This window comes from Cherax quadricarinatus, chromosome 3 (genome assembly GCF_038502225.1).
Source record: "Cherax quadricarinatus isolate ZL_2023a chromosome 3, ASM3850222v1, whole genome shotgun sequence".
Taxonomy (NCBI): Eukaryota; Metazoa; Arthropoda; class Malacostraca; order Decapoda; family Parastacidae; genus Cherax; species Cherax quadricarinatus.
Genome location: NC_091294.1, coordinates 56,671,022 through 56,694,063, shown reverse-complemented (window position 1 = coordinate 56,694,063; position 23,042 = coordinate 56,671,022). Strand labels below are relative to the sequence as shown.

The following is a 23,042-nucleotide window of genomic DNA, read 5'->3' as shown; positions in this document are numbered from 1 at the left end:
TCCTATTTTTAACTGACAAATCCATTTGTTCTCTAGGCTTTCTTAACTTGTTAATCTCACTCCAAAACTTTTTCTTATTTTCAACAAAATTTGTTGATAACATCTCACCCACTCTCTCATTTGCTCTCTTTTTACATTGCTTCACCACTCTCTTAACCTCTCTCTTTTTCTCCATATACTCTTCCCTCCTTGCATCACTTCTACTTTGTAAAAACTTCTCATATGCTAACTTTTTCTCCCTTACTACTCTCTTTACATCATCATTCCACCAATCGCTCCTCTTCCCTCCCGCACCCACTTTCCTGTAACCACAAACTTCTGCTGAACACTCTAACACTACATTTTTAAACCTACCCCATACCTCTTCGACCCCATTGCCTATGCTCTCATTAGCCCATCTATCCTCCAATAGCTGTTTATATCTTACCCTAACTGCCTCCTCTTTTAGTTTATAAACCTTCACCTCTCTCTTCCCTGATGCTTCTATTCTCCTTGTATCCCATCTACCTTTTACTCTCAGTGTAGCTACAACTAGAAAGTGATCTGATATATCTGTGGCCCCTCTATAAACATGTACATCCTGAAGTCTACTCAACAGTCTTTTATCTACCAATACATAATCCAACAAACTACTGTCATTTCGCCCTACATCATATCTTGTATACTTATTTATCCTCTTTTTCTTAAAATATGTATTACCTATAACTAAACCCCTTTCTATACAAAGTTCAATCAAAGGGCTCCCATTATCATTTACACCTGGCACCCCAAACTTACCTACCACACCCTCTCTAGAAGTTTCTCCTACTTTAGCATTCAGGTCCCCTACCACAATTACTCTCTCACTTGGTTCAAAGGCTCCTATACATTCACTTAACATCTCCCAAAATCTCTCTCTCTCCTATGCATTCCTCTCTTCTCCAGGTGCAGACACGCTTATTATGACCCACTTCTCGCATCTAACCTTTACTTTAATCCACATAATTCTTGAATTTACACATTCATATTCTCTTTTCTCCTTCCATAACTGATCATTTAACATTACTGCTACCCCTTCCTTTGCTCTAACTCTCTCAGATACTCCAGATTTAATCCCATTTATTTCCCCCCACTGAAACTCTCCTACCCCCTTCAGCTTTGTTTCGCTTAGGGCCAGGACATCCAACTTCTTTTCATTCATAACATCAGCAATCATCTGTTTCTTGTCATCCGCACTACATCCACGCACATTTAAGCATCCCAGTTTTATAAAGTTTTTCTTCTTCTCTTTTTTAGTAAGTGTTTACAGGAGAAGGGGTTACTAGCCCATTGCTCCCGGCATTTTAGTCGCCTCATACGACACGCATGGCTTACGGAGGAAAGATTCTTTTCCACTTCCCCATGGACAATAGAAGAAATAAAGAAGAACAAGAGCTATTTAGAAAAAGGAGAAAAACCTAGATGTATGTATATATATATATGCATGTGCGTGTCTGTGAAGTGTGACCAAAGTGTAAGTAGGAGTAGCAAGATATCCCTGTTATCTAGCGTGTTTATGAGACAGAAAAAGAAACCAGCAATGAACATTAAAATGGTATAAAATACCGACAGGTTGTTAGGTAAGACACATATGCAACAGTTAGGTATCTTTATTATGAAACGTTTCGCCTACACAGTAGGCTTCTTCAGTCAAGTACAGAAAAGTTGATAGAAGCAGAAGATACTTGAAGACGATGTAATCAGTCCATCACCCTTAAAGTTTTGAGGTGGTCAGTCCCTCAGTCTGGAGAAGAGCATTGTTCCATAGTATGAAACAATATGGAGTAGAAGTGACAGGATGGAGCTTTTTATAGCGCCAAGAGGTGAGACGTAGGCCACTAGGAGAGGTAAGAACTCAGATGTTGAGAGGTCAGGTCCCTCTCAAATCCAGCCCCTCTCACTAGTGGAAGTTGTCGAAGTTGATTGCAGGTCTGTACCAAGATACCCTTGTGTTGCAGTGTCTGACAGATTGAACATTAAAATGGTATAAAATACCGACAGGTTGTTAGGTAAGACACATATGCAACAGTTAGGTATCTTTATTATGAAACATTTCGCCTACACAGTAGGCTTCTTCAGTCAAGTACAGAAAAGTTGATAGAAGCAGAAGATACTTGAAGACGATGTAATCAGTCCATCACCCTTAAAGTTTTGAGGTGGTCAGTCCCTCAGTCTGGAGAAGAGCATTGTTCCATAGTATGAAACAATATGGAGAAGAAGTGACAGGATGGAGCTTTTTATAGCGCCAAGAGGTGAGACGTAGGCCACTAGGAGAGGTAAGAACTCAGATGTTGAGAGGTCAGGTCCCTCTCAAATCCAGCCCCTCTCACTAGTGGAAGTTGTCGAAGTTGATTGCAGGTCTATACCAAGATACCCTTGTGTTGCAGTGTCTGACAGATTGAACATTAAAATGGTATAAAATACCGACAGGTTGTTAGGTAAGACACATATGCAACAGTTAGGTATCTTTATTATGAAATGTTTCGCCTACACAGTAGGCTTCTTCAGTCAAGTACAGAAAAGTTGATAGAAGCAGAAGATACTTGAAGACGATGTAATCAGTCCATCACCCTTAAAGTTTTGAGGTGGTCAGTCCCTCAGTCTGGAGAAGAGCATTGTTCCATAGTATGAAACAATATGGAGAAGAAGTGACAGGATGGAGCTTTTTATAGCGCCAAGAGGTGACACGTAGGCCACTAGGAGAGGTAAGAACTCATGTGTTGAGAGGTCAGGTCCCTCTCAAATCCAGCCCCTCTCACTAGTGGAAGTTGTCGAAGTTGATTGCAGGTCTGTACCAAGATACCCTTGTGTTGCAGTGTCTGACAGATTGAACATTAAAATGGTATAAAATACCGACAGGTTGTTAGGTAAGACACATATGCAACAGTTAGGTATCTTTATTATGAAACGTTTTGCCTACACAGTAGGCTTCTTCAGTCAAGTACAGAAAAGTTGATAGAAGCAGAAGATACTTGAAACGTTTTCAGTCGAATACCAAGGAAAATTTTTTGCGATATATTGCATCGAATACCAGATTTATCGAATACCAATGCCATCGAATACCGGGGGTCCACTTCATTTCTTATGGGGAAAATTAATTCGGCTAATGATAATTTCGCCTAACGTTGAGCTCTCAGGAACGGATTAATATCTTTAGGCGAGGGTCCACTGTATATTAGTTCTAGCATGTGTATGATAGCATCATTTGTGCTTTTATTATTCCTGAATTCAAACTGAGAAGGGTTTAATATATTGTGTGAGATGAGGTAGGAATAGATCCATCTATGAATTAATTTTTCAAAGATTTTAGAGAGCAGTGGTAAGTTAGATATTGGTTTATAGTTATTAAGGTCAGCTTGGTCACCTCCTTTATGGATCAGAGTGACCCTCACTATTTTGAGGATTGTTGGGAAGGTAGATGATTCGGTGATTTAGTTAAAGAGTGTTGCAATAATTGGTGACAATACTTGAGAAGCTTTTTTATACATAAAAACAGGCAAGTTGTTTATGTCTCCTGCTTTGTTTTTAAGGGGTGTTGATGATGAGCAAGACTTATGGTCAGTTGGTTGGAGCTAGGAATAGTGTATTTGGGTAGGTACCTATGAGGTAGTCTGATGGACAGGTATTTGAGCTTGGTATTTTGTTTGCTAGAGTTTTTCCTATGGTGGAGAAGAAAACATTGAGTCTGCTGTTTCAGTTGGTGTTAGTAGGGGTTCATCTGATTTTGTTAATTTGATTGTTTTACTTTTGGATAGCGTTTTAGTTCCAAGAATTTTAGATATAGTATTCCAGGTCTTTTTCTTATCACCTTTGATGTTATGTGATCTATTTTCATAATACAATTTTTTAGATCTTCTTATGAGGCTTGTAAGAGCTGACGAGTAACGTTTAGACTGGTCTCTAGTTGTTTGACCCATTCTGTATTGTTTTTTATATTTGTACTTTGTGTTAATGGATTGGAGGATGCTGGGTGTTAGCCAGGGACTATTATTAAGTCTCTTTGCTGTGATCTGTTTAGTTTTTTAGTTTCTTTCTCCTATACATAAATGACCCACCAAATGCTTCGCAATTACTCAAACCCACACTATTTGCAGATGACACTACATACGTCTTCTCCCACCCGAGCCCAGTCACGCTAGCCAATACTGTAAATACCGAATTACAGAAAATATCTACCTGGATGAGGACTAACAAACTTACACTAAACATTGACAAAACCTACTTCATTCAGTTTGGTAACAGAGCTACAGATGTCCCTCTTAACATAATGATAAACGGATCACCTATCACAAAGCTAACAGAGGGAAAATTCTTAGGAATCCACCTTGATAATAGACTCAAATTTCATACACATATACAACAAATTTCTAAAAAAATTTCCAAGACTGTAGGCATACTATCGAAGATACGGTACTATGCTCCACAGTCAGCCCTCCTGGCCCTATATCACTCACTTATTTACCCCTATCTCACCTATGGAATTTGTGCATGGGGCTCAACAACAATTAACCATCTCAGACCACTAATTACCCAACAAAAGGCTGCAGTTAGAATGATAACAAATTCTCACTACAGGCAGCACACTATTACATACATAGAACACTTAACTCTGATATTAACCCTCCCCTCAAACATCTCCTTGCCAACCTCAACAGAACACATGACCATAACACAAGGCACAGATCACTCTTTGATGTTCCTCGTGTCCATCTCACACTATGCAAAAACTCAATGCACATAAAAGGCCCTAAAATCTGGAATTCATTACCTGTAAATATAAAAGAAACACTACCTGTTTATAAATTCAAGTCTCTTCTCAAAGATCACTTACTCACCCAAAACCAAATAAATACTGAATAACTCAACCTTATAAATTGTATATCTTAAATGTTTCTCACAATTATATCACATAAATGTTAAACCTAAAACCCAATCTAACTTTACTATTTTTTTAAATAAACTACCTAACAGAATTCTCCATATGACTGAATGTACAATAATGCATGCAACCATATGACCTGTCTTTGTAATACTCACTTGTACTTTATAGTAATCTGTTTACATTAATGTTTTATCACTGATTTCATCATTGCTTAGTTAATCTTAAGTTAATTTTAAGCCAGCCCGTAATGCTATGCATAGTATAAGTGGCTTTGGCATGCTGCTCTTATCTGTATTTTTTTTGTACCTCTGTATGTGTGCTCAAATTGTAATAAATAAATAAATAAAAATAAATGTTTGTTGTAGAGGTAATGGTTTTTTTTTTAGAAAATTATTTACACATTCATATCTGTATATGTTTCGAGCTCATTTTGCCAATCGATGTTATTCATAGCTGCTATAAAGTTTTTAACAGCTGTCTCGTTATGTAATATGAAGGTAACTTTAGTAATGTCTTGGGGCAATTTACCTAGATTGGTTATGAGAAAGGTTGGGTAGTGGTCTGAACTGTTGTCTTTAATTATGCCTGATTTTAAAGGGGATATGGTGTAGTCTATTAACCCTTTCATGGTCCGTGCCGTAGATCTACGGCTTTACATTCAGGGTTCAAACCGTAGATCTACGCCATGAGCTCAGCTCACTCTGATAAGCTGTGAGTGGTAAATTTGGGCCTAGATATGAGAGAATACATCTATGTGGTATGTGTGCACCACATAAAACAAATCCTGCAGCAAACAGTGTATAATGAGAGAAAAAACTGAGACCGTGATTTTCGATTAAAACAGCGACTTTGCAGTGTTTTTTCGTATGCTTTTTTAGCTGTATTTGTGATTTCTTGGTCTCATTTGATAGAATGGAAGACATATTATAGAAATAGAGATGATTTTGATTGGTTTTAGCACTAGAAATGGCTTGAAACTGAGCCCAAAGTAGTGGAAATGTTAAATTTTTGTTGATGTTCAAGAGTAAACAAATGACCTCACACTTCTAATACACACCAGCTGGTGGGTCTAATATGCATTCACAAATGTGGTGATGATATTTATACAATTATTACAATATTGCATAACAGTAAATCTTCAATTTTTTGGTTTGAATAAAAATTCACTTTGTGAATAAAAAATCAAAATGGAATTCATTTGTAAAGCCTTAAAACATAACTAATGAACAGAGGAAATGTTAGTTTAGTGCCAGGAATACCTACATTGTTTATTCTGGACCCTCTTTTGAAATTGGAATACAGTGGACCCTCGTCTAACGATGGCATCAGCTAACGTTGAATCCAGCTAACGATACATTTTAACGCAAAAAATTTGCCTCAGCTAACCCTAAAAAATTCAACCTATGCGATTCGTTCGAGACGCGTGGGTGGGTGCCAGTGTTTACGAGCCAGCCAGTGCGGTTGCATCCACGCATACGATCGGAACATTTCATATTATCACAGCATTTTTAGTGATTGTACCTGCAAAATAAGTCACCAAAATAAGTCACCTGCAAAATAAGTATACCAAACCCCAATCAACCATCACTACTATTGTGGCCAACAAAACGGAAATCAAGGAAGCTGTTCTTGCAAAAGGTGGAAGTTCGTTTTCGAAACAAAGATCGCAAGTACTCGAAGATGTTGAGAGACTGTTATTGGTGTGGATAAATGAAAAGCAGATAGGAGATACCATCTCTCAAGCGATCATATGTAAAGAGGGTGGGAAATACGTACTATCGTACCACGGTCAGCTGCTGCTGCACCACCATCAGCTGTTGCTGCACCACAGTCAGCTGTTGCTTCACCACAGTCAGCTGCTGCTGCACCACGGTCGGCTGCTGCTGCACCACCGTCGGCTGCTGCTGCACCACGGTCAGCTGCTGCTGCACCACGGTCACCTGTTGCTGCACCACAGTCGGCTGTTGCTGAACCATGGTCAGCTGTTGCTGCACCACAGTCAGCTGTTGCTGCACTACGGTCAGCTGTTGCTGCACCACGGTCAGCTGTTGTTGCACCAGTCAGCTGTTGCTGAACCACGGTGAGCTGCTGCTGCACCACGGTCAGCTGCAGCTGCACCACAGTCGGCTGCTGCTGCACCACGGTCAGCTGTTGCTGCACCAGTCAGCTGTTGCTGAACCACCATGAGCTGCTGCTGCACCGCGGTCAGCTGCTGCTGCACCACAGTCATCTGTTGCTGCACCAGTCAGCTGTTGCTGAACCACAGTCAGCTGCTGCTGTACCACGGTCAGCTGTTGCTGCACCAGTCAGCTGTTGCTGAACCACGGTGAGCTGCTGCTGCACCACGGTCAGCTGCTGCTGCACTATGGTCAGCTGCTGCTGCACCACAGTCAGCTGCTGCTGCACCACTATCAGCTGTTTCTCACCAACATGACTCGTCCCGAACCTGTCCATCCAGCCCTGCCGTCATAGTTTACAAGCCAGAGTGGCCGATTGCATGCATACATTCGATACATTTTGTATTATTCCATTGTTTATAGTGCTTGTAACTGCTAAATAAGCCACCATGGGCCCAAAGAAAGCTTCTAGTGCCAACCCTGTGGTAAAAAGGGTGAGAAATATGTATTATCGTACCACGGTCAGCTGCTGCTGCACCACTGTCAGCTGTTGCTGCACCACGGTCAGCTGTTGCTGCACCACGGTCAGCTGTTGCTGCACCATGGTCAGCTGTTGCTGCACCACGGTCAGCTGTTGCTGCACCACAGTCAGCTGTTGCTGCACCAGTCAGCTGTTGATGTACCACAGTCAGCTGTTGTTTCACCATGGTCAGCTGCTGCTGCACCACAGTCAGCTGCTGTTGTACCACGGTCAGCTGCTGCTGCACCATGGTCAGCTGTTGCTGCACCACAGTCAGCTGTTGCTGCACCAGTCAGCTGTTGATGTACCACAGTCAGCTGTTGTTTCACCACGGTCAGCTGCTGCTGCACCACAGTCAGCTGCTGCTGCACCACAGTCAGCTGCTGCTACACCACCGTCAGCTCTTGCTGCACCACGGTCAGCTGTTGCTGCACCACAGTCAGCTGTTGCTGCACCAGTCAGCTGTTGCTGAACCACGGTGAGCTGCTGTTGCACCACGGTCAGCTGCTGCTGCACCACAGTCAGCTGCTGCTACACCATCATCTGTTGCTGCACCACGGTCAACTGGTCCTAGTGGCATTAAAAGAAGATGGGAAGTAACCCCGGAAAAGGATGTGCTACCTAAAGTCCTAATGGAAGGGGATTCCCCTTCTAAACAACAACTTCCATACTCTCCTCTCCTCCCATCCCATCAGTCATTACCAGATCTTCAATAAAGGTAAGTGTCATGTAATTGTACATGTCTTCTTCAGTTTGTGTGTATTAAAATTAATATTTCATGTTGTAAATTTTTTTTTTTCATACTTTGTGGTGTCTTACACGGATTAATTTGATTTCCATTATTTCTTATGGGGAAAATTAATTCAGCTAACAATAATTTCAGCTAACGATGAGCTTTCAGGAACAGATTAATATCATTAGCTGAGGGTCCACTGTATTTTGAACTTTGTGTTAAATTGGCCAAATTACCAATTTCCGATCACTTTATTTTGTAGCTGAAACAGTTGACTTGGCGATTTCTTGTGCTCAGTCGATAGAATAGAAGTAATACTAGTGAAATAGCTAAGAATTTGGTCGACTGGAATAATGTAATTGGCCTAAAATGAGAGTCAAAATCAGCAAAATCACCGATTCGTAAATATCGCTGACACGTCAAAATTCGCGAGAGCATAATTTCTTCAGTTTTCCATCAAATTTCGTGCTTTTTGTTTTATTACCTTCAGAAAAAGATTCTCTACCATTTCATAAGAATAAATAACAAATTTTTTTTTTTAAATTCTTGGACCCTGGTGTGCACTTTGAAATTTGACCTCTGGACCCTGAAAGGGTTAAGGAGATACTAGTCTCAGTGATTCTTGTAGGTTTAGTTATTGTTGGTAACAACAGGCAGTTGCTCATAGTGTTTGTGAATTCGGTTACTTGTGGGTCCTGGTCATGTTGTAAGTTAATGTTGAAATCTCCTCTTAGTAGCAGGTGGTCTTTAACCCCTTGAGGGTCTGTGCTGTAGATCTACGGCTTTATGTTGAGGGTCCAAACCGTAGATCTACTTCATGAGCTCGCCTCACTCTGATAAGCTGTGAGCGGTAAATTTTAGCCTTGATATGAGAGAATACATGTATGTGGTATGTGTGCACCACATAAAACAAATCCTGCAGCACTTAGTGCATAATGAGAGGAAAAAACTGAGACCGTAATTTTCGATTAAAACGGCGACTTTGCAGTGTTTTTGCATATGTTCTTTATAGTTGTTTGTGATTTCTTGGTCTCATTTGATAGAATGGAAGACATATTACAGAAATAGAGATGATTTTGATTGGTTTTAATACTGGAAATGGCTTGAAACTGAGCTCAAAGTAGCAGAAATGTTAAATTTTTGCCGATGTTCAAGAATAAACAAATGACCTCACACGTCTAATACACGCCAGCTGGTGGGTCTAATATATGTTCAAAAATGTGCTGATATTATTTATACAATTATTACAATATTGCATAACAGTAAATCTTCAATTTTTTGGTTTGAATAAAAATTCATTATGTGAATATAAAATCAAAATGGAATTCATTAGTAAAGCCTGAAAACGTAATTAATGAACAGGGGAAATGTTAGTTTAGTGCCAGGAATGCCTGCATTGTTTATTCTGGACCCTATTTTGAAATTGGAATAGTTTGAACTTTGCATTAAATTGGCCAAATTACCAATTTCTGATCACTTTATTTTGTAGTTGAAACAGTTGACTTGGTGAATTCTTGTGCTCAGTTGATAGAATAGAAGTAATACTAGTGAAATTCCTAAGAGTATGGTCGACTGGAATAATGTAATTGGCCTAAAATGGGAGTCAGAATCCGCAAAATCGCCGATGCGTAAATATCGCTGACACATCAAAATTTGCGAGAGCATAATTTCGTCAGTTTTCTATCAAATTTCATACTTTGTGTTTTATTACCTTCAGAAAGAGATTCTCTACCATTTCATAAGAAAAAATAAAATTATTTTTTGAAAATTCTTGGACACTGGTGCACCCTTTGAAATTTGGCCTCTGGACCCTGAAAGGGTTATTTATGTGTGCATCAGTAATCATGTTTCCTAGTTTTTCACTAAAGTGGTAAATGTTTGACTGTGGTACTCTGTAGATGTTTATAACTGTGAGGGGTTTTTGCAGGTCTTTTGATTTAAATTTGGCTATGATATATTCACCATGTTCATCCCTTGTGCAAGATTTTTTGATACATTCAAGTTGATTTGAGTAGTATATAACTGTTCCTCCCCCTTGCTGGTCTGTCCTACAGTTGTGTATGGCCATGTAACCAGGAATGGCATAGACATCTGACTAGGTGGTCATTGTTCTAGGCCAGGGAGGGTGGCATGGACCTGCTTCACATGGGTCAGTAGGCCTGTTACAGTGTTCCTTCTTTCTTATGTTCTTATTTCCAACGGAGGCAGGATGACCCAAAAATGAAAGAAACACTTTCACCTTCATTCACATATAATCACTGTCTTTGCAGAGGGACCCAGATATAGCAGTCCTAGTTATAAAGTATAATCTTAGCATACCCAAAATGCTCAGCATATTCAGTAGCTTTCCATTAAGTTTCCAACCCATGCCACTTATTTTTTTTCATATTTGTGACCATTGCAATTTTTTTTTAACAATGATTTGTACGTACTTTTATTTGTCAAGTGCCAAATGTTGCTTCATGGTGTGTGTTCTGCAACTCTGTAATTGTTAAAGAAAATTCTTTAAAAATGCCATATTTATATGTACTATATCACACCACTATGCTGTCAAAAATAAAAAAATTATGTTAAGCCAAATTCACAAATAAAGGCACAATATTGTTTGTTTGTATATTATCATCTATGTTATAGAGACAGTGCTGCCAAGAAAAGTTTTCTGCCACTCATGGACATGCATTAGGTATTAAAGAAATATTTCATGTGAAAAGATGAAATTAGTTTGTGACACTCTTTTCAGGATTCTTGTTGAGTTGGAGCATTATACACCCACCTTTATTTTGGTGCTGACACTTGTCCGCACAGTGTTCCTGCGGCTAGCCTCACTCGTCGTCCTCCTCTTCTCCATCTATCAAGGCATCAGCCAGTGTCCCATCCCAGAAGCTGGCAACTGTATAAAGTATGTATTATTCTGTTTGAAGGTTGTATAATTGTATTCCACCTCATACATGATGCTGTGTAATAACATTATTGCAGTCATTCTCCTTAACCCCTTAAGGGGTCTGTCCTGTAGTTCTATGGCTTTGAGGCCAGGGTCCAAGCCGTAGTACTGCATCATGAGCTCAGCTTACTCAGATAAGCTGTGAGCAGTAAATTGGGCCTATATATGAGAGAATGCATCTGTGTGGTAAGTGTGCACCACATAAACCAAATCCTACAGCACGCAGGTCATAATGAGAAAAAAAATGGCTGTGTTTTTGGATTAAAACGACGACTTTGCAGTGTATTTTCTCACGTTTTTTACAGTTGTATTTGCCGTGGTTTCTTGATCTCATTTGATAGAATGGAAGATATATTACAGAAAAAGAGATGATTTTGATTGACTTTAGTACTGAAAATGGCTTGAAATTAAGCTCAAAGTAGTGGAAATGTTCGATTTTTCCAACATCTATGAGTAAACAAATGACATCACACGTCCAATACATGTCAGCTGGTGGGTCTAATGTGCATTCACAAATGCACTGATATTATTTATACATTTATTACAATATTGCATAACAGCAAATCTTATATTTTTTGTGTGAATATAAAATCAAAATGGAGTTAATTTTTAAAGCCTGGAAATGTAACTAATAAACAGAGAAAATGTTATTTTAGTACCAGGAGTGCCTGCACTGTTTGTTCTGGACCCTGTTTTGCATTTGGAATATTTTAACCCTTTGACTGTTTTGGTCATATATACATACACGTCTTACGAGCCAATGTGTTTGACGTATATGTACTCAAAAATTCTAGCAGCTTCAAATCAAGCAGGAGAAAGCTAGTAGGCCCACATGTAAGGGAATGGGTCTGTGTGGTCAGTGTGCACTGTATAAAAAAAAATCCTGCAGCATGCAGTGCATAATGAGAAAAAAAGTCCGACTGTGTTTTTGGATTAAAATGGCGACTTTGAGGTGTATTTTCGTATGGTATTTATGGTTGTTTTCTCATTTGCATAGTCTCATTTGATAGAATAGAAAACATATCACAGAAATAGTGGTGATTTTGATTAGTTTCGCAACGAAAACGATGTTGAAATTGAGCTCAAAGTAGCAGAAATGTTTGATTTTTACGTTGAAAAGTAAATAGATCACACCACATGTCCAACACATGTCAACTGGGGAGTCTAATATTCTTTCACTAGTTCACTGATATTATTTATACCATTTTTACAATAATGCAGGAGTCAGCAATACAGTAAATCTTCAATTTTTTGGGTGAATAAAAAATCAAAATAGAAAGCAAGAGTAATATAAGAGGGGCCTGGAGATGTGACTAATGAACTGAGGATATTTTATTTCAGTACCAAGAATGTCTGCATTGTTTATTCTGGACCCTGTTTTGAAATTGGCATATTTTTTAATTTGCGTAAAATTGGCCAAATTGCCATTTTCCGACCACTTTATTGGATAGTTAAAATTGGTAAATGGGCAGTTTCTTGTACTCAATTAATAGAAAAAATGGAGTTCTAAAAAATTGCTATGAGTTTGGTCGACTGGAAGAATGGAATTGGCTGAAAATAGGGCTCAAATTCGGTGAAATCACCAGTGCGTATATATTGCCGAGATCGCTATTCGCTGGAGCGTAATTAAGTAAGTTTTCAATCAAATTTCGTATTTTTGGTGTCATTACCACCAGGAAAAGATTCTCTATCATTTCATGAGAAAAAATAATTTTTTTTTTTTTTTTTTCAAATATTTTTCAACAGAATGACAGTTTCAGAAAGGGGCTTGCAACAGTCAAAGGGTTAAATAAAAACGTGTCCAAGGAGGTTTGTTTCATCCTCCATCTTTTCATGGACATAGGTCTGCAGCTTAGAAATTATTGTAACACCCTTGGCTGGCGCTATAGCTTTTATCGACTCCTTTTGCTTTAGTATCATACATATGGTAAAAGGTTGGTAGTAGGATGGTAGACAGCAACCACCCAGGGAGATACTACCATCCTGTAACTGTTTTACATGATGGTAGGATTGCTGGTGTATTTTTTCTGTCTAATAAACACGCTGGATAACAGGTATATCTTGCTACTTCTACTTACACATACGTCACACTACACAGGCACACACACATCATATATATACAAACACACATCTAGGTTTTTTCTTCTTTTTCTTAATAGTACAGGTCTCCCTCAACATTCACGTTTTCAGCTTTCGCGGGCTTCACACATTCGTGGATTCCCAACCGCCAAATTCCCAGCCACCAAATTCCCAGCCACCAAATCATATTCAAGTTTCCCGCCACCTGCAAGTCCCTACTACCCTCCCTCCGACCCCCGCAACTGGCAGTCAGCCCTCCCACCACTCAGTGTGGTGAATGTTTTGTTTGTTCATTATTTGCTATTAAACTACAGTATAAATAATGTAAACCCATTCATGACTGCATATTGGAATGGCTATTCGGACAGGTATTAGACGGTAACATCATGTGTTTACTCTTGAACACAGCAAAGAATCAAACATTTCTGCTACTGCTATTAATAACAATAGTAATAATAATAATAATAATAATAATAATAATAATAATAATAATAATAAATATGATATAATTGAAGAAGGAAGTTGTACAAAAATACGAGGGAGTGGTTGACACATCGTCAGTATGGCTTTGTTTATGCTGGAGTGAACATAAGTCTCCATGCTCTTCCAAACATTTCACAATAATTCATTGTGTTTGGTGCTTGTAGATTGAGTGCGACTGGAGTGGTAGATGCAGTGGTTGAGGCAGCGATTGAGGCAGCAATTGAGGCAGTGGGTGAGGCAGCAGTTGAGGCAGTGGTTGAGGCAGCTGTTGAGGCAGCTGATGAGGCAGCTGTTGAGGCAGCTGTTGAGGCAGCGATTGAGGCAGCGGTTGAGGCAGCAATTGAGGCAGTGGGTGAGGCAGCTGTTGAGGCAGCGATTGAGGCAGCGATTGAGGCAGCTGTTGAGGCAGCGATTGAGGCAGCTGTTGAGGCAGCTGTTGAGGCAGCGATTGAGGCAGTGGGTGAGGCAGCTGTTGAGGCAGTGGGTGAGGCAGCTGTTGAGGCAGTGATTGAGGCAGTGGGTGAGGCAGCTGTTGAGGAAGCAATTGAGGCAGTGGTTGAGGCAGCGATTGAGGCAGTGGGTGAGGCAGCTGTTGAGGCAGCGATTGAGACAGTGGGTGAGGCAGCTGTTGAGGCAGCAATTGAGGCAGTGGTATTTAATAACATACATGTTATTTATAATACATAATAATACATGTTATTAATAATATGTACTATTATTATTTATAACATATATGTTATTAAATACCACTGCCTCAACTGCTGAATTATTGTGAAATGTTTGGAAGAGCAGGGAGACTAATGTTCACTCCTGCATAAACAAAGCCACACTGACGATGTGTCAACCACTCCCTCATATTTTTGTACAATTTCCTTCTTCAATTATATCGTATTATTATTATTATTGTTATTATTGTAATTATTATTATTATTATTATTATTATTATTATTATTATTATTATTATTATTATTGTTATTATTAGCAGTAGCAGAAATGTTTGATTCTTTGCTGTGTTCAAGAGTAAACACATGATGTCACCGTCCAATACCTGTCCGAATAGCCATTCCAATATGCAGTCATGAATGGGTTTACATTATTTATTCTGTAGTTTAATAGCAATTAATGAACAAACAAAACACTCACCACACTGAGTGGTGGGAGGGCTGGCTGCCAGTTGCGGGGGTCGGAGGGAGGGTAGTAGGGACTCGCAGTGGTTGAGGAAGTGGTGGAGGCAGTGGTGGAGTCTGTGGTATTTAATAACATACATGTTATTAAAGCATAACATGTATATATTTAGTACAATTTACGACGTTTTCATGTATTTTATGATTGTTCATGGTTCAACAAGTTAAGGAAGCAGTATTGTATTATATTTCCCTACAATATATTGGGGCACCAAACATTCACGGTTTTTCAACATTCGCGATGCTCTTGATCCCCTAACCCTCGCAAATGTTGAGGGAGATCTGTACTTGTTCTTGTTTTTTCCCTCTATTGTCCATGGGGAAGTGGAAAAGAATATTTCCTCCGTAAGCCATGCGTGTCGTATGAGGTGACTAAAATGCCGGGAGCAATGAGCTAGTAACCCCTTCTCCTGTACACACTAAAAATAAGAAGAAAAACTTTATAAAACTGGAATGCTGGCATGTGCGTGGATGTAGTGCAGATGATAAGATACAGATGATTGCTGATGTTATCAATGTAAAGAAGTTTAATGTCCTGGCCCAAAGTGAAACAAAGCTGAAGGGGGTATGCGAGTTTCAGTGGGGTGAAACAAATGGGATTAAGTCAGGAGTATCTGACAGAGTTAAAACTAAGGAAGGGGAAGCAATAATGTTGAAAGATCAGTTATGGAAGGAGAAGAAGGAATATAAATATGTAAATTCAAGGATTATTTATTTATTTATTTATTTAATAATTTGAACATACATACAGAGGTACAAAAAAATACAGGTAAGAGCAGCATGCCAAAGCCACTTGTATTACGGGCTGGCTTAAAATTAACTTAAGATTAACTAAGCAATGATGTAATCAGTGATAAAACATTATTGTAAACAGATAACAATAAAGCACAAATGAGTATTACAAAGACAGGTCATATGGTTGCATGCATTGCTGTACATTCAGTAGAATGGAGTATTCTGTTAGGTAGTGTATTTAAAAAATAACAAAATTAGATTGGGTCTTAGGTTTAACATTAATGTGATATAATTGTGAGAAACATTTAAGATATACAATTTATAAGGTTCAGTTATTCAGTATTTATTTGGTTTTGGGTGAGTAAGTGATCTTTGAGAAGAGACTTGAATTTATAAACAGGTAGTGTTTCTTTTATATTTACAGGTAATGAATTCCAGATTTTAGGGCCTTTTATGTGCATTCAGTTTTTGCATAGCGTGAGATGGACACGAGGAACATCAAAGAGTGATCTGTGCCTTGTGTTATGGTCATGTGTTCTATTGAGGTTGGCAAGATGTTTGAGGGGAGGGTTAATATCAGAGTTAAGTGTTCTATGTGGATTAAAATAAGGGTCGGATGTGAAAAGTGGGTCATAATAAGCATATATGCACCTGGAGAAGAGAGGAGTGTAGAGAAGAGAGAGAGAGACTTTGGGAGATGTTAAGCGAATGTATAGGAACCTTCGAACCAGGTGAGAGAGTAATTGTGGTAGGAGACCTAAATGCTAAAGTAGGAGAAACATTTAGAGAGGGTGTGGTAGGTAATTTTGGGGCACCAGGTGTTAATGATAATGGAGGACCTTCGATTGAACTTTGTATAGAAAGAGGTTTAGTTATAGGTAACACGTATTTAAGAAAATGAGGATAAATAAATATACAAGATATGATGTAGGGCAAAATGACAGTAGTTTGTTGGACTATGTATCAGTAGATAAAAGACTGTTGAGTAGACTTCAGGATGTAAGAACATAAGAAAGAAGGAACACTGCAGCAGGCCTACTGACCCATATGAAACAGGTCCATGCCGCCTTCCGGCCTAGAACAATGACCACCTAGTCAGGTCACTTCCACTTAACCCTTTCAGGGTCCGTCCCGTAGATCTACGGCTGGTCGGTGAGTGTCCAAACCGTAGATCTACGCCAAAATTCTAGCGCCGTCAAATTTAGCGCGAAAGCGCTCATAGGCCTACATATGAGAGAATCGGTCTGCGCCGTAAACAAAAAATCTAGGCGCCTGCATAGCATTGTGGGAATGCCGGCTCAGTCACCCTTGTTCACCATGCCTCGTCGCAAGTCAGCTCTCACTCCCCGGAAAATTGGGACTCTCCTCTTCCTGTCTGATAGTTCTGACACTGATGGAAGTGGAAATGAAGACGAATTCTACGGCTTTGATAAGTTAGTGACCGAAAATAATGACCAGGATATCGATAATAGTGCAGAAAACCCCGACGATCCTCGACCTTCTACCTCTGGTGTGGGCACTCGTGACTCACGGTCGGGTGTTCCTAAACGTAAGAGAAAACTAATATTTTCCCGTGGCCTGGCCTCTGACTTCAGTAATGACGATGATTCTGACGTGGATTGTGATTTTATTGCGCTCGACGATCATTCGAGTAGTGATAGTGAGGAAACATATTCACCAGTGAAGCGTCGGTATGTTCGCCGCCGCATGCGCTCGGGTAGTGTACCCTATGCTGTGCCCAGGGGACGGAGTACATCCCGGAGTACATCCCGGAGTACATCCCGTGGCCCTACACCCGTTTTAGGTAGTGATAGTGAGGATGATGTGGCTACACTTGGCATGGATGGGCCACAGGCATCAGTGGATAGTGTTAGTGGGGCTGGTGGTGGTAGTGGCACCGCCATGCGTGACTCGCTGTGCCACGCGGGGACCCACGCTGCTGACTCGTCAGTTCAAGGACAAAGCGGAGCGTCACCCACCAGCCCGCCACAACCACCCGTACAACCAGCCTATGATGTCCAGTATCCACCAGCAAACCGTATCTGGGATTGGGAGCAAAATCCCAATTTTGTTCCCAGCCTTCACCACTTTGATGACTCTCAAAGTGGAATTCTACCTACCTGTCCCCTTGGAACCACGGCCAATGAACTGGAATTCTTTGAATTATTCTTTTACCAGCCATTGATGGAAATTATTGTCAGGGAAAGTAATAAGTATTTTCAGTACACCATGGCAAATACGATCTTATCACCACAGTCAAGACTACACAGGTGGAAAGAGACGACTGTTGCAGAAATGTATTTGCTTTTTGCAACAATAATGCTTATGCCTCACGTCTATAAGCATAATATAAAAGCATACTGGTCCACAGATCGGCTAATTTGTACCCCATCCTTCAGTGAAATAATACCAGTGAACAGGTTTATCTTACTGTTACGTATGTTGCACTTCTCTGACAAAACCAGGCCTGACAGAAGTGACAGGTTATACAAGATTAGAAATGTTTTCATGTATCTCAAACAAAAGTTCAGGATATACTTTTATCCATTCAAGAATCTTGTAATTGACGAGTCTTTGATTTTGTTCAAAGGTAGACTGTCATTCAAGCAGTATATACCGAGCAAGAGGAACCGCTTTGGTATAAAATTGTTTGTACTCTGTGATTGTGACAGTGGCCTGGTGTTGGATATTGTTGTATACACGGGTAGTAAAACATTGAAAGATACCAAGATGTTATTGGGTATATCAGGTGACGTAGTGAGAAACATGATGGCACCTTATCTTGGTAAGGGCCATACATTATATACCGATAACTGGTACACAAGCCCATTACTCAGTGATTTCATGCGAGTGAACAAGACAGATGTGTGTGGCACAGTGCGTTCTAATCGTAAACATATGCCCAGGCTCAACGCAGGTGTTCGTGGTGATGACGTGCAGGTGTTTACTGCCAATGACATCATGGCATTACGGTGGCATGACAAACGAGATGTCACATTGTTGACAACCATTCACCGTAATGAAATGCAAGACAGTGGCAAAGTTGATCGAGTGACTAATGAACGTATTCGAAAACCAGTGACAGTGATTGATTATACACAAAACATGCGCTTGGTTGACAAGTGTGACATGCAGATTGGTTTTGTTGACTGTGTTCGTAAGAGTTACAAGTGGTACATGAAACTTTTCTTCCATCTCATGGACATTTCAATGCTGAATGCATATAATATGTACCAAATAAAGACTGGTAACAGACCACCGTATGGTGAATTTTGTTTGTCTGTTGTCAGACAACTCATAATGAAGTACCAGGTAACAACACCTGCAATACAACATGGTCCTCGAATTCATCACAATATACCCAAGCGTTTGAGGAGAGAAGGTGATCATTTCATAATACAGCTTCCTTCAACTCAAAAGAAATTTGCTCAGAAGAGATGCATTGTCTGTGCACAAACAAAACGACGGCAACAAAGACGCAAAGGCACTCGGTTTATGTGTGAGGAATGTAAGGTGCCTCTGTGCATGGTGCCTTGTTTCAAGGAGTTCCACAAGCTCCAGCAGTTCTAAAACCATGTCCAGTGATTGTAAATATGTAAATATATGATAGAACATTAGTATTATACAATATTTGTGCATGTTTATTGTAATAAACAACAGTGGTAAACAATAATATGATAATAACTTTAGTGCGGTTATTGTGTTCAATACAGTGAGTATATATATATCAATTATATACAGTATTGGTCTCTCAGGCCCCAAATGTTAGTAGGAATAGAAAAAAATTGGAAAAGAAAAGAAAAAACAACTAAAACAACAAAATAATATAATACGCGTATGTGGAATTCGTCGATGTTGCCGCCACCACATCATTTTCTACAAACTTCTTGGCACTGTATCTCGGTAAGTACTGATCAGATTCTAATTTTTTTTGTTTTATTACCTTCACAAAAATATGCTCTTTAATTCTGTAAGAAAAAATAATTTTTTTTTTTTCAAAATTTCTTGGACACTGGTGCGTGACTTCAGATTTTGGCCTTGGACCCTGAAAGGGTTAAGGAAGGAGCACAGCACCAGACCTGGTAGTGCAAGCTAGTCAGGTCCAAGTCACACCCACCCACACCCACTCATGTATTTATCCAACTTATTTTGAAAACTACACAAGGTCGTAGCTTCTATGACGGTACTTGGGAGTTTGTTCCACTCTTCCACAACTCTCTTACCAAACCAGTGCTTTTCTATGTCCTTCCTGAACCTGAATTTTTCCAACTTGAAACCATTGCTACGAGTCCTGTCTTAGCTGGATATTTTCAGCACACTATTTACTTCCCCTTTATTTACTCTTGTTTTCCATTTATACACCTTATTCACATCCCCCCTAATTCTACGCCCTTCTAGAGAGTGCAGATTCAGGGCCCTCAGTCTATCCTCATAGGGAAGATTTCTGATACATGGGATCAACTTTGTCATCCTCTTCTTTACGTTTTCCAGTGCATTTATATCCATTCTGTAATATGGTGACCAGAACTGTGCAGCATAATCTAAATGAGGCCTAACCTGGAGTGCACTAATGTCCTCGATAGAATGAATTGGACAGCCTATTTTGGTGTCATCAGCAAATTTGCTTATGTTGCTATTTATTCCCTCATCTATATCGTTTATGTAAATTGTGAACAACAAGGGGCCCAACACTGACCCCTGTGGAACACCGCTTGTGACGTGCCCCCATTCTGATTTCTCCCCATTTATGCAAACTTTTCTGCTTATTTGTCAGCCACGCCTGTACCCAGGAAAAAATTTCCCCTCCTATTCCACGTTCCTTAAGTTTCCTCAAAAGTCTCTGATGTGGAACTCTATCAAAAGCCTTACTGAAGTCCATATACACAATATCGTATTCATTACCATGATCTATCTCCTCAAACCCCTTAGCGAAAAAAGTTAGTAAATTCATAAGACAGGAACGCCCCTTAGTAAAACTGTGTTGAGATTCACTTATCAATTTATGCCTATCAAGATGGCTATGAATTGCCTCAGCAATTATTGATTCCATAAATTTTCCCACTATGGAGGTAAGGCTTATTGGTCTATAGTTCGAAGCTAAGGACCTGTCACCTGCCTTGTAAATAGGTATTACATTTGCCATTTTCCACTTATTAAGCACTATGCCAGTTTGTAGTGATATGTTGAAAAGGTTAGCCAAAGGTTGGCAAAGTTCCTCTTTACATTCCTTTAACCCTTTGAGGGTTTTGGTCGTACTAGTACGTCTTACGCGTAGGGGTTTTTGACGTACTAGTACGCATAAATTCTAGCGGCCTCAAATCTCGCAGGAAAAGGCTGATAAGCCTAGATGTGAGAGAATGGGTCTGTGTGGTGGGTGTGCGCAGTAGGAAAAAAATCTGGGACCCAGTGGTGCATTGTGGGAATGCCATCATAGTACACAATTTCCACCGTGCCCTGCGGTAAGAAGTTCCTCACTCCTCGGCGAATTGGGACACTTTTGTTCCCCAGTGACAGTTCTAATACAGATGGAAGTGACAGTGAAGATGAGTTTCAAGGTTCTGGTGAGGTTTTGACCGAAACTAATGACCATAATATGAGTAATAGTGAGGAAAACCCAGACAACCCACAGCCTTCCACCTCTGGTGCTGGGCCGTCGTTCAGTTGTACCAGAATCCCAGACTCAGATGTGAGCATTGGTGATGATAATGATAGTGATTATGAACTACAAGCTCTTCAAACTTGTTCCAAGAATGGAGGAGGAGGAGGAGGCAGAGGAGGAGGAGGCAGAGGAGGAGGAGGCAAGAGGAGGAGGAGGCAAGTGGAGGAGGAGGCGGCAGATGAGGAGGAGGAGGAGGAGGAAGAAGAAGAGGAGGAGGAGGAAGAAGAGGAGGAGGAGGAGGAAGAAGAGGAGGAGGAGGAGGAGGAAGAGGAGGAGGAGGAGGAGGAGGAAGAAGAAGAATACGTAATGATAACAATAATACATAATAATAATACATAATAATAATAATACATAATAATAATAATACATAATAATAATAATAGGTAATAATAATAATATGTAATAATAAATGTTCACCCATGACAGTAACAAGATAAGGGGAGATAACATCTGATAAGTGCTGACGTTTGATGAGGGTAAATGAGGGTAGAGCTGATGCCAAAAGATGAGATGAACATCGCCCTCCCTTTGTTTTTGCTGGTATACTAACATTTCTGTCTGTCTATTTGCCTGTCTGTCAAGCTCCCTGTCTATCCATCTAGCTCTCTGTCTCAGAGAGCCACAAGACTGCGTCATCACTTTTACTCACATCTTCAAGCAGAGTATAGCACTTTGTCTGGGTTTCTTGGGTTATCCTAGGTAATTTATACTATGTATACTTGTATTTATGTGTACCTGTGAGACAGAGATAGACAGACAGATAGAATGAGGGAGAAAGATAATTAGATAGAATGGAGGAGGGGAAGCAGCATCCGACCCCATTGTTTTGACAGGCCGGAGGGGGGAAAGAGTAATTAGCCAATATGTCACTTTGACAGCTGCCGACTCCTTGTAATTTACACTATGGACGAGGAGGAGAAGGAGAAGGAGGAAGAAGAGGAGGAGGAGGAAGAGGAATAAGAGGAAGAGGAGGAGGAAGAGGAATAGTAGGAGGAAGATTAGGGGGAAGAGGAGGAAGAGGAAGAAGAGGAGGAGGAGGAAGAGTAGGAGGAAGAGGAAGAAGAGGAGGAGGAGGAAGAGGAGGAGGAGGAAGAGGAAGAAGAGGAGGAGGAGGAAGAGGAGGAGGAGGAAGAGGAAGAGTAGGAGGAAGAGGAAGAGGAAGAGTATGAGGAAGAGTAGGGGGAAGAGGAGGAAGAGGAAGAAGAGGAGGAGGAGGGTGGAACACTAGTACACTGGTACTGGTACACTAACATTTCTGTCTGTCTATTTGTCTGTCTGTCAAGCTCCCTGTCTATCTGTCTATCCATCTAGCTCTCTGTCTCAGAGAGCCACAAGACTGTGTCATCACTTTTACTCACATCTTCAAGCAGAGTATAGCACTTTGTCTGGATTTCTTGGGTTATCCTAGGTAATTTATACTATGTATACTTGTATTTATGTGTACCTGTGAGACAGAGATAGACAGACAGAGAGAAAGAGAGAGACAGATTGAAAGAGATAGAATGAGGGAGAAAGATAAAACACCATTGTGTATGACACCATGTTTCAGAGTTCCACAAGCTGCAGAACTAATAGGAATATGTTCAGTGACTGTATATTGGTATATATATTATAGAACAATAATAATAAACAATGTTTTGTATTGTTTGTTTTTGTAAACAAGTTTTGTAAACAATATATTGATAATTATG

At 40.0% G+C, this 23,042-nt stretch overlaps 1 protein-coding gene across 3 annotated transcripts in view; it reads left to right on the top strand.

Annotated features, from left to right (window-relative positions):
* LOC128705896 (transmembrane channel-like protein 7) overlaps positions 1–23,042 on the top strand; it is a 738,019-nt gene that overhangs the window by 525,701 nt on the left and 189,276 nt on the right. For all 3 annotated transcript variants that reach the window (XM_070091935.1, XM_070091932.1, XM_070091933.1), the window contains one exon: positions 11,011–11,169. In XM_070091935.1, coding sequence (XP_069948036.1) covers positions 11,011–11,169 — 159 coding nt within the window. The remainder of the gene's footprint in view (positions 1–11,010; positions 11,170–23,042) is intronic.